This window comes from Triturus cristatus, chromosome 5_2, assembly GCF_964204655.1.
Source record: "Triturus cristatus chromosome 5_2, aTriCri1.1, whole genome shotgun sequence".
NCBI classification, from domain to species: Eukaryota; Metazoa; Chordata; class Amphibia; order Caudata; family Salamandridae; genus Triturus; species Triturus cristatus.
The window spans coordinates 882,797,913-882,811,078 of NC_140588.1; the positions used below are offsets into that span (position 1 = coordinate 882,797,913).

The 13,166-nt window shown below is 41.3% G+C and overlaps 1 protein-coding gene across 6 annotated transcripts in view; it reads left to right on the forward strand.

Annotated features, from left to right (window-relative positions):
- MTMR1 (myotubularin related protein 1) overlaps positions 1-13,166 on the forward strand; it is a 533,995-nt gene that overhangs the window by 79,279 nt on the left and 441,550 nt on the right. For 2 of the 6 annotated variants that reach the window (XM_085608016.1, XM_085608018.1), the window contains exons 3-4: positions 891-914; positions 8,053-8,106. The exons of 2 other annotated variants lie outside the window; for them this stretch is intronic. In XM_085608016.1, the coding sequence (XP_085464142.1) occupies positions 891-914; positions 8,053-8,106 (78 nt within the window). The remainder of the gene's footprint in view (positions 1-890; positions 915-8,052; positions 8,107-13,166) is intronic. 2 more of the 6 variants (XM_085608017.1, XM_085608019.1) reach the window with 1 other exon arrangement.

Below are 13,166 nucleotides of genomic sequence, written 5' to 3' on the forward strand. Positions count from 1 at the left end.
TTGAGGCCTTAATAATATCTGAATATGTTTGCGCCCACAACAGTGCTCCATTGATTAATTAATGTATTTGTATTTTTCTGTTTGGTATCCTGGTGAACATGTATATTTCTTATTATTGAAGGATTAGTTGGTATTGCAGAAGAGAGCCTTTCCTGAGAAAAATGCAATTCTTTTAATTTTCTGTGATGGGAGTGATTTATTTATTTAGTTTTCTTGGGAAGCAACAGAAACTGTCGAGTATTGCCAGCATGGAAACTCTGCAATCCGAATGAGGCTATACTTTTGGTGACAGGTCATAGGACAACATCTCTAGATGACATGCTACTCAACGACAGTGTTTATATAAATGAAAATAGTCTCCTTGTTATTAACTTTTCAAGGTGCACTACCGAGCTATTGCCTCAGTTTCAATGGAAATATAAATGATTATGACTTCTATATAATTGTAGTCTCTGGTACTTAAAACCCCTGTAAATATTAGCTGTAGATATAATTGGTCTTGGTTTGACCGATCACAAAATGTAGGGCTTCCTGAACACTTTGGATCAGGGTTCCTCCATGCCCTGCGTCAGGATTTCATTGTACTTCACTGTAATTTGAAGGAGGCTGTAATGTGTTTGGCGAGTGTGACCAGATGAATGAATTTTAATCATTATAAATGAGGTTCCTAATCAAATGTTGAGTCAGAGCAACGACGTTTCAGAAACCGATCTTGATGATGAAAATGTATAAAGAGCGAAGTCATTTGAAATCATGATAACCCATTGAAACGCTCCGTCATTTCCAATTTGTTTAATTATTGGAACTCTTAGGAGGCTGCCATAACAACTAAAGTAAAACGTTAAAAAATGTGTACACGTTGCTTATGATGCCCCTATGTATTTTAACAGGTTTACAGGCGGCCACAAATAAGGGTAAGATTACATGTGGCTACCAGCATATTGGCCTTCCGATGTGTCGTCCATGCTGTGATAAGGTCTCTGTGTGCGATGTGTTTTTGCTTACAATCGTTGCATTTTCTGTCCTGCAAAATTGTTTGCAAAGCACAGCAATAATTGTCTTATCTGTATGCAATAGACCTGCTTTGTGTGCAGAAACAACGTCCACGTCCCATATAAATCAAACTTTGTGCAACAGCTGTGGCTTTTCTTTAGTCTTGGGATTACATCTAATCATGTAATGATCAGGATTGCATTACTGTGCCATTGTATGCTGCGTATGTTGTCCACACCTGATCATCTGAGTACCAGCTTGCACACAAAAGAAATCCATTTAATTTTGGTCTTCAATGTCTGATTGCTCGAAAAATCTTGATTTCTCCTCAAGTTTGCGCTTCTGATCCAATGATTAGCGAAGTACTCTAGCAGATGTTTGTACCAAGTGTTGGATGGGCGATATAGCTGACCATTTGTTAACATTGACCAAATTCTGTATTGTGGATTGTAAATAGTGATCCCACATTGAAAAAAGAAACCTCAAAGTAGCTCATTACTCTTTATAATTAAACATTGATAAAATACAGATGGACCACTCTTGTCTTTGCTACAGTAGTGTTGACCATAAAAATATCAGACTGAATAGGACTTTATTTTCAAATACATTCTGATATGTGCTTTTGAGCTGTTTTCCTCCCCACCTTCTCAGATTTTAGAAGGGCTGCCAGCAAAACCTTTGCAGAATCCGTTTCCCCGGAAAAGACTTTCACACATTACTGCTTTACAGATTGAACCACTGCACCGTTTTTGTCACCCTTTCAGATAAATTACCTTTGCTGTGGAGGAAGTTATAGTAAGAAGGTGTTCAAGGGCTTTAGTAAGAGTACCAGAATAACAGATCTTATGGAGACACTTCAGAGTCCCAAACATAATTGAATTCTTTCAGATTTGAAATTATTTGTTCGTTATACCATTCGTTCCTGGATCATATTTTTTAGATTGTTTTTATGCATCACCTTTTTCTCATCAGTCCTTGCCTTTTTAAATCTTTATTTTGACAGTTTATTTTGATGAGTCCATCTAACATTAATCTTCTTTCTTTAGGGTGGGGGCTGATGCCCATAGACAATGTGCATGCAGGATCAGCCAATGTCTCCTACTTCCTCACTACATTTATTAAGTTAATTATGGTGACAGCCACTGAGCTATGGTTTTTGAAATGCGGAGTTGCTCTGGTGGCATACCTGAGAACTACTATGCTGTGTCTTCATTTTTTTCAATTTAAAAAAGTTTAAACTAAAAATATTTAAAAATCACAATGAAAATCGTTACCTTTTTTAAGTGGCTATGTGGTGTTCCATAGATGATGAATTTGATTAATTCAGGCGCAGGGCACAATTGATGAGAGACCGGAGTGGAGATGGGGGTTAGGGGAGTTGCATCTTCAGTGCTAGGAATATTGAACTGGCCTTAGGGAAACTAATCCTTTATTGTTCTTCTCAAAGGGGAATCGCCCACACCACTCAATTGTCACTAAGCAGTTTGTCCACTATCAAATATTAAACAGGTTTTTTTACCGTGGATGGTGGCAGGCACCCCAATTCACTTAGAAGCCACCTTGCTCCACCTGTTATTGACACAATGTCATTGCTCAGGAGTTTGCCCTTTTAAAATCTAACCTAATTTGATGGCTAATCTTTATCTTCCTGCTCTGAAAACGCTAATAACCATTGTCTAGCATGTCTGCCCCCAATTCTTGATGTGCTCACCCTGCTGCTTTTGAGTCCTTGCCTTCTCCAACTATGTACTTCCTCCTCTTCCTCCCGCTACTTTTGCTGCTCATACTCCCTTTGCTCCTGTGATCCAGGACCCTTTGAAATCCCATTTTCTAGCTAGAACGCCCAGTGTTGCGAATTTCATCAACATCGATGTCTCACACAAACGTTCCTGTATGGACACTGAGCGCTTTTCTTTTCTTAAACTCGGTCTTCCAGCAGTAATTAATCCTCTTTGTACACTGGTGGCCCAAACCCTCATGCCATTGTCAAAGAAATTGTTCAGGTCTTTCTCCCTCACCAACTAATTTTATCTTTTAAACTGAGGTTGTACCGAAGTGCCTCAAAGCAGCACATATCAAACACCTTTTAAAAAGAACAAGCAAAATAAACTAAGCTTGATCCATCAAATCGTAAGAAATATTGCATAATCTTTGATCTCACTATTCTTGCTAAGGTTATGGAGAGATGTGATGTATACTTGATTAACCATGTTGTGGAAAATTACCTCTGGTCATGTTTTAGGGCTAGTCACTGTACTGAATCTGAAACATTAATGGTAATTGAAGATATTCTTCACACATTTGAGGAAGGTCATCACTGCTGTCTTACCCTCCGGGATTTTACAGTGGCGTTCAGGACCATAGACCATCAAATTCTCCAGGACATTGTGAATAATCGGACAGGCGTGGAGGAAACCACTTTGAAATATTTTCACTGTTATTTCTCAGAGTTCTTTTATCTGGTTAAAATGTTTTTATCACACCCTTATCTTTTGCGGTGTACATCAACTTTAAATGAATGTTTTAAAGATATTTGTGGCTTGTTTTATGAATATGCAGGTGACACCCACTTGTATCGCAAAGTGGACTCCCTTGGTACTATAACATGGTACAAAGGTAATATATTTGTTGCACAGCATTCACAAGTGGATGGAGCTAAATAGTCATGAATTTGTCTGGCTAATAGCTCCAGTTTCTGCTCTGATCGTGTGATGGAACCAAAAAGCCCAGTCTCAAGTGCAAATAGACGAAGCGCAAGAATAATGCCATAAATTAACTAAGGCAACCAACAGTCAATTTACCAACATGTCAATACTGTTTCTTCAGACAAGAAATTGCCTTAGAGTAAAAAGTCAAGAATTTGTTACTCATTCCCTACATTAATTCTAAGAATGTCATCCGTTTTCCTGAGAGGGAAGAGTAGAATAGAATATCTGTTGCCATGTGTGATAATCCTCACCTCCATGTCTTTAATAGAATTGAAACATTTCTTTGCATTCTCTAGAAAATGTTATATTCTACAAGGCTGGGAGGCGAGGCTTATGCATATTCAAAGATTGCTGTCTACCAATAAAGCCACCCTCATCATCTAAAGTAAAAATCCTTAAATGTGGTGTTGGAAGACCATTTGCTGCATTCATAATGTCTTCGGTTTGACTGCGTAAGGAAAGGCTTGGGATGCCATGGTGCCTCGTTTCAATTTGGCCCTAAAAATGAACACATCAGTATTAGCCTTGGCCATAACCCTTCTACCAAAGGTGGGTGAAGAAAAACTGGCTCCAAAACGTTCTTGATATATAGTGATAAATGCTGAACATGTACATGGCAATACTCACCTGTCATCTTCTTGTATGCTTTGAGGAATTTAAATACACAGAGGTTCTGCTCAGTCTGAAGAACGGGATATAAAGTAGAAAAAGTCTTTAACTTCATTTTCCTGGTAATAATGACCAGTACCTCTTCGGGAATAAACTCACTGCCTGTTAGATCCAGGACCTTAACATCTGAGATCCTCCTGCAAGATACTAGGGAAAGGAGCATTTGCTAAGTAAGCTCCTTTCAATTAGGGATTTTAAAAAGGCAATGAAAAGAAGAAATTCAGTTCAGTATTCATATACCTTAATAAAGAACATTTGGATGTTGTAGGAAAAGCTAATGTAATACCAATCACCAGTCTTCATACTAAAGGGAGTTCACCCCTAGGCATGACTTAGATGGGGACGTGGCCACCCAAAATGGTTGACCTAACTGTGTTAATTGTCCTTTACTCCAGCCTGATTGCCGATTCAGAAACAAATGTCTGCACCCATGGGATCCAGATCCCGTCCCATACACCAGCGGGACTACCATCTCCATGCCAAAGCATAGTGCTTAAGTGTACTCTTTGCTCAAATGCTCAGCCTCGAGCAAAAATCCAGGGATTTCGAAGTGTCTCTGGTAATCCTTCATGCATTTGGATACAAGGACCTCAACTGGTGGAGTGTCCCGTTGCAATCCATCAGAAAATTCAGCAGGATGGAATGAAGGACTAGACAATCCAAGGAATGTTCCAGTAGAACTGAAAACTACAATTGAGGCATCCGTAGTTGACAAGTTGGGTGTGCTGATTTATCTGCACAACCAAGTTGTCCAATTTGTGATTATCACAAAGTGGGATAAGGCATAATTGCAACTCTTACCCCAGTCTTGCAGGAAAATATTTACTGCCTCTGCACCCAGATACGGACTCCTGTTAAAATATCTCAGGAGTTAATGATCCAGTCTCCAAGCAAAGTAGTTTACCTCACACAGCTCCCATCTATCCATCATTTCTTGGGAAACACCTGGATGAAGGTTCTGTGCACCGAAGTCCTGGAAGTATGTGGAATTCGAGTCAACGCCCACCTGCTGTTAACCTGGATGATATTTTGTTCTCACAAAGATTCATATGTCCAAGCAGAAATGCCAGAAATCTCTGCTAGATCCTTCTATGCCTTTGATTGGGCCTCCCAGGCAGTTGCTATATATTACTGCTGATATATTGTTCTATTTTAATCAGCGTGCAACAGGTAACTCTGTCCTTAGATTTGGAATGGCCTCAAAACCGTTCTTCCATTGTGTGGCCTCTTCCATCAAATGTATCCTCACTGAGTGACTCCCCACCTCAAATTCGTGGCTTTGAGTCTTTGAAGTCCTGTGTAGTGAAACAGCCCTTGAAAGTAACCAGGACCGAGGAGTCTGGGAGATTTAAAATCTTGGATCCATACATCTTTTTGACCAACAAATTAGCTTTGTTGAAAGACCCTTTAACAAAAGGATTACCAAATAGGCCACCAACATTTACCTGTTCTGCATCAGATTTGGCCAGTTTTTCACGTTTAGGGTCTACCTTATTGAGGAAGGAGAATTTGAGCACACGGAGAGGGTGCCAATTACATTTCCTAAAAAAGCAATTTACAGGCTTGGCCCAGCAGGATAAAATATTTGGTGAGAATTCTTTTTTCCGACTACTTGGTCTCTTCTGCTGTGTTGTGGGGTTTTGTGTGGAGACAAGAAATGTCAAGGAGCTTATCCTGACTCGCCTGCAAATACCTATCTATACATTATTTGGTGTTCTTTACATATTGGGCCATGAAAGTGGCCATCGTACCATCAGTTGACAGTGTGAGGGCAGTCTTTAACATTTAGGGATGGATGTCTGCATTCTGCCAAAAGGCGCTCCAAGAACCTTATCCAAGATTTCCTCCGTCTGCTCTTAACGTACTATGACCATTTTTAAATATACTGCAGATTCATCATACCAGATCCCTATCTCCTTTATCTGCCCCAGACCCAACAAGACTGGGATGTTCTGAGACACACATTTACCACGAAGGCCTGCTTGGACTGGGTTCCAATTTTGGCCAGTTCTCCTGATCCTCCTCGTAAGACCTACCGACCGCCATTAAATGATGAAAGAGGCTGATAGGCGAATTTAACACGTTTTCCACAGCACAAAGCTCAATAAAAACAAGAGACCAAACTGGAAATCTCCATAAATGTCCCAAGAGGGGCACTTATCTGGCTGCTGTACAGCAACGAAACAGGAAGTGATGATTCGCCTGAGGGAGAATGTTTCTGGGTAGATGACCCACTATTAGTTTATGACTGTTGATATTCTGTGGGTTGCAGTCCCAGAAGATATTGTTGTTGGTTTTATTCAGAGTTTTGGTTGCTGAGAAATAAATAAAGACAGATGTTGCATATTCCACGACTCCAGTTCTGACATAGAATCTATTATGCCCTACTTATTCAACTGAAGAATGGTCATTTTTTTTTATTTTTTTTTTAAGTCTCTTCTTAAAAACATGCTCCTTGGGAAAATCGGTATTTTGATGTTTACTCTCTGCAGTCATGTGTCCCATCTCAATGTCTAGGCACCTGACACTTATTTTCCTATATTAGACTTCTTTCTGAATCGGTTTACCTTTTCATATTCAGACATGTTTTCTTTCTCCAATTAGGTTGAGATGTCTTCCTTTATCTATTTATTTATTTATTTGGTGTCGCTTTCCTTCCTACTAGACTCCCCCGCCACTCGTATTTGCTTCACCAGTATGTCTCTATATGCTAATTGAATATGTGCTTTTTGTGCTGTTTAATGCATTGCTTGCATGGTTGATTTGCTTTTTGTCCTGATTTTAACATTTTTGCACTTGCCTGTCTGCAACCAAAATGTGATTTTTTTTATTTTTTGTATTTTTTATTCAGCTTTTCCAACCGACTTCTATGTTTCTTTTACAACATACAGTATGCTACTGTGATACCGGCTTCCTTCCTTTGTCAGATGCTACTATTGCTACCCTACATGCCTTGTTGTAACTATATTCAGTTGGTTGGCCAGCCCTGCATTCTTGCTGGCCTTCTCAGATTTATGACTAGTCCGAAGTGACACCATGCTGGTGGAGTCTGTGTAACACAATAAATGAAGGCAAATTCACACTTGCGTTCTTAAACTGGTTGCATTTACTTATAATACGAAGAAACAGAGAACTGTTCATTTTGTAATTGTGTTTAGTGTCGAATTCCTGAAACATTCAGACGTGTCACTCAAAAGGGTGCTTTACTCATGCAAAATTCGGCACGTGTTTAATAATGTCCTTCCTGTTTATTTTTACGTTTACCTCCTATTTTCAGTGTATTTTAGTGTGTTTTCTCTGCACGTTTAGATACAGTTTGGATTGATTTTTAAGCATGCTGCACTGGACACTTTGTTATATGTTAATTTGCATGTCCTCTGCTCTAAAATTGCTTGTTTTAAAAAGACAGTACATACTTTGAGTTGTTGTGCCTGCACCAGTAATTGTACATAATGACAGCTTTATTTTTCGCGCATTCAAATGATGCAAAAGGCCATCCGTTAAAAGACCATACATTGCAGTGTTTGCATGCCGCATCATCATGGCCGTGTCTCCCGTTTAGAAAAAACGTTGTTTGTCAGGGTTTGGTGTGAAAGTATTTACTGTCTCTTTAAAAGGAAAATGATTCTCTCCTTTCACCTGTTGTCTGCATGTTTTCCTATTGCTGCCTCATGCTATGCAGGAGATTCAGGACGGACGCAATGGTTATCATTCAGGAGGAGACGCTGATCAGGGGGCAAGTTATTTTGTTTATTAATTGTATAAGGAGTGTGTTTTTGTTTGTTTTACGTATGCCATGCCCACTGTTCTAAAGGTGATGTTGCCATTACTATCAGTGAAACGAATCCTTCCTTGGTTTATGTTTAGCCATATGGTTACATACATCATTTGCACTCTTGATTTTACAGCATTTCAAAAATAGTGTGACCACGAGCTACATAGCGTGTCTCCCCTCCAATTTTAGGGTGGTATTTTCTTAGCCAGATCTCATGCCACGACTGAATTCAGCCAGTGAGATTCAGCGTTGTGGTGTTACATTTGTCAGGGATTGTGGCAAGTAGCTGAGAATGAGGGTTACATGGCACAAGCCGAGGTGAAATGGATATCTGGGTGGTTCTTCCGGTAGAGACATTTTCTATATATGTTCCAAACCCTAAAGCATGTATATAAACTCCAGAGTACTTTTGAGTTTATAAAATCTCTCCTGTGACTTTACAGTACATTGTGAGCTGGCTATCTGAACTCACCTTGGGAATGAATGCACGAAGACTAATGGAGCTGAAGTACTTTCTTGTTTCTATGGAGTACTGTCTTGGAGCTGAAGCAGAAAAAACCTAATGCTCATATATTATATATATATATATATTTGCTACCACACAATGGTGCTTGCTGTAAGGTGTCCTCACAGGTCAATAACATAAGACTGAAATTAATTTCTAATGTTGCAGGTTCTAATGTTGCAGAAAATTGCATTGTATGATTCCCTATCCAGAAATCATGACTCTGCAATGAGCTAGTAGTTTGATCATCTAGCACCGGGATCAGATACCAACAGCAGGCAGAAATAGTCCCGCTCAGCGGGGCAGAAATATAGAAGCAAAACTGGAAGATCTCAAACAAGAATATGATGATAAATAGGACCACAGACCTACCAATAAGGACTAAGACAATTGGTGGTAATAGACCAGACTGACGCAGGGATAACACGGATAGGTGTAGGGACACCCCTTGAGGTCCAATACTGAAACTGAATGGGAAAAAGAACAAGCGGAGTGAACAATAACGGCCCATTTAACGCAACCTAAGGGAAGAAAGCATTTGGTTAGTTAAACAACTTGGAGACCGAGGAAACTAGAGCGTAGTAAAGTTGGAGCATAAGTGATAGTCACTGTATCCTCATGACTGTGTTGACAAAGCAAATCTTGCAAACAATCTGGGGCTTCGAAGGTACACGATTTGTCTTTATAAGTAATTTTGAAAAAAACACGGAGGAACCGTTCAGGGACTTCAACTGAGGACGCATCTCAAGCAAATGTTTCCTGCTTGGCTGCTGACAAGATTTGCATCAAATCAGTAAACTGTAGAAAAAGAATGATGATCCCTCTAGGTCTTGAATTTGAGGAATCTGTTGGTTTGGGGCCTAATCGATGTGCCCTTTGAATGCTAAGAGGTCCTCGGTCTTGCAGATGAACAATTGAGGAATGGCCTTTTACAAGTAATCAATCATATTTGATCCTTCTGACTTTTCCGGTATGCCATAGAGCCAAAGGTAGTTCCTCCAATTCCTATTTTCCAAATCCCCTGTGGTTTTTTAAGGTTTTTTTGAGTTGTTCAATTTCTTTTACCAAGTGATAAACATTTGGGATGGAATCTTCCACATCCCTCATCTGTTGTTCAATGGCAGAAATGTGTTGTCCGCGAGAAGACCATTTTCCCTCAATATGCTGAAATGAAGCACTAGTTTCCATGACACAGGTCTTTAAAGCGTAATTTTCTCCATATAGTTCTCCAAAGAGAATGGTAAAGGTGACTTAGAGGGAGATTCTACGTTTGTTTTGGATGTTTGACCAATCCAGAGGGTTTCTTTGAAATGGCTCCTGATGCAGAGGTAGGTGAGGGCACTTTGTAATCACAGTCCCCCTCCATGATAGCTGAAAGATATTCTGACCCAAGGTCCTTTTGATGAGGAGATTTCCTGATAACAGGTTTGGCTGTAGAGAAGGATGGCTTAGTAACACACTTCAGTCTGCAAGGCTCACCCATGAAAAACCAAAGGACTGTGAAATATCACACCAACCCATAGAAGTGGTTCATCAGTAGTTAAATGAGAGAAATATGGGTGCCAGCATTGACTATTGTGAGCTGAAGCTGAATAAAGATATAAATATAGTAGAAGAAGAAAATACCTCATGAAAGCGAATTGACAACATGCAGGATAGCTGAGGCTGCTATGGTCGAACCTCCATGTGAACTCTCCAGGCTCCAAATTACATGAATAGTGAACCGACATCCAGTAATCATGAGCAGCCCGTGCATGTACCCATGGAGTCCAATCCCCTCACCAGGGAGGGGTACTAGAGCTACATCCACAGAAAAGGACTTCTAAATGTCCATGAGTACAGACTCCTTCATCCTTGAAGGAAAAGAAACTGAAGAGCCTCACCTACAACTGGCAAAATATAATAGTATTAAGAGCTTGGACAATGACCTCACAAGATGCAAGAGTCAAGTAGTCAAAATGGCAGCTTCCGAAAAAGATCGAACAGCCACCATGGGCCCTTTGTATGAAAAAAAACTAAAAAATGAGCAAGGAAGCCTAAAAATATCACCACCCCCTTTTGTACCGCTTTGTTTGCCATAAGTTGTCGGGGTATGCTCAGACGTGAGTCCCTTGCTCACTTTGCCACTGGATTCAAGCAAGCCTGGCTGAAGACGGCTGAAATGCCAGAAACCGGTCCTAGGAAGCTTGTTTCCGGTCAAGGGAAGACATGGCTCGGCAGTTCGGGTTGGACTGTTCCCATGAGGCACAGGGTCAGACTGATTTGCATATGGCCATGTCTGAACTGGGGTGGCAGAGTGGGCTAAAGAACGGTGATGTATCAAACCCAGATCTGTTGACTGGATGTGAGTGTTTGATTGGTTCTGATGCTCCGTCCATCACCACCCCCTTTTGTACCGCTTTGATCACCATAAGTTGGCGGGGTATGCTCAGACGTTGAGTCCCTTGCTCACTTTGCCACCGGATTCAAGCAAGCCTGGCTGAAGACGGCTGAAATGCCAGAAACCGGTCCTAGGAAGCTTGTTTCCGGTCCAGGGAAGACATGGCTTGGCAGTTCGGGCTGGACTGTTCCCATGAGGCACAGGGTCAGACTGATTTGCATATGGCCATGTCTGAACTGGGGTGGCAGAGTGGGCTAAAGAACGGTGATGGATCAAACCCAGATCTGTTGACTGGGTGCGAGTGTTTGATTGGTTCTGATGCTCCATCCATCACCACCCCCCTTAGACACATTGCACCCACCTTCTGAAAGCTGAATCTCTGTCATAATAATGAAAACCTGGACGGAAGGAGCCGCATCTCCGTCCGACCGCCGGTGCTACCTGGGAGCTTAAAGGGAAAGCTGCCCTCTGTATGTGTCCCCAAGTTGCCTGTAATTGTGTCACCCTTCTTAGCCCTGCATTGTGCTAGACCTTACTGTGGTCATATTTTACATAGACTAATGCAGCTTGCATTATGTATGTCTCCTGAAGACATACATGTGTGTTTCTACTAGAAAACAGCAAGAAGCTAAACTCTGGGTTTATTACTTTGATTTAGACTCTGGCAGAGGTATTGCCTCCACCCATGTTTCTGCCATGCCAGGGTGCGGCAAGGAGGTGCCAAAGCAATGATGAACCATAGTATGACAGTAGTGCTACCCCCAGCAGAATAGGGCCGGGAGTGAAGATCCTAGCGGTCATGTCTTGAGCACATGAGTTATAACTAGGATTACCTCCAAGTAGGAGGGGTGGGTGGTTAGTGTCCATCTGCCTGTGTGTCTATCGGTCATGAATTTAAGGAGACTAAGGGGACTTCTCTGAGGCCAGCTGCACACTGCCACCCCCTCCATCATTTTCCCTCCTTGGATGCCTATGTCTGAATTGTGTTCGATCCTGATATTGCATGATAGGTACTCCAGTACAATAATTGGCAAAATCCCAGCTCACCGAATGAAGACAAAAGACACACAATTGATGGACGGAATGCAGAACAAATAAAAACGTTCACCCCCAGTCAAGAGATCTGGGTTAAATCCATCATTCTTTTGCTCACCATGCCACCCCAGTTTAGACCTGGCCATGTGCAAATCAGTCTTGACCCTGTGCCTCATGGGAATAGTCCACCCTGAACTTTCAAGCCAGGTCCTCCCTGGACCGGAAACAAGCATCCTAGGACCGGTTTCGGGGTTTCACCCCTCTTCAGCCAGGATAGCTTGATTCCAGTGGCACAGTGAGCCCAGGACCCACGTCTGGGCATACATGGCGCAATTAGGACGAGAAAGCAAAAGACACACAATTGATGGATGAAATGCAGAACAAATCAAAACATTCACCCCCCAGTCAAGAGATCTGGGTTAAATCCATAATTCTTTTGAAGACAGCACCCTCTGTATTGACCTCTTTATGCCATGGTAAAGTCCTGAAAGAAAAGATTGGGGATATATACCACATACATGACGTCAAGCTAAAAAGAAACCAGAAGAGATCGTTGGTCTTCGGCATGTACTCTAAAATAGTACAATTGTGGAAAAGGGCTCAGCTGTAGAAGGGTAATAGGACATCCTGCGTATCCCTTTTAGCCTACCATACGTCCTAAGAGAGAGAACCATTTCAGTATTATCTGCAGGACCCTAAACCCATCTTCTGGAGATTGGAGAACCCACCCAGGAAAGGAGAACAGTCTTGTGGCCCTAACAGTCTAAGCGCTAGCAGTCCGTGTGATCAACTACTTTGTGCACAGTGTAGTTGAATCGGAAACATAGTCTATAATCATCTTGATAGTATTTTTGCACCGGGATCTTGTCAGAGAGTTTTTTAAAAAAAGCTCAAGTTGACTCTTCCCTGCACCCGGTTGCTGAACTGTAGTTAAAAAAAGAATAAGATTATTTGGGAGTTTATAACATTTAGTACTAATAAAAAAGCGAAGAAATTGTCAGATTTTTGAGCTTTGCCTCGAGGGTGCAACATTTTCCCAGAGGAACCCCCTTGTCTGATTAATCTGTCCAGATTCGCTGCCGATCACTACACCGGTCAGAG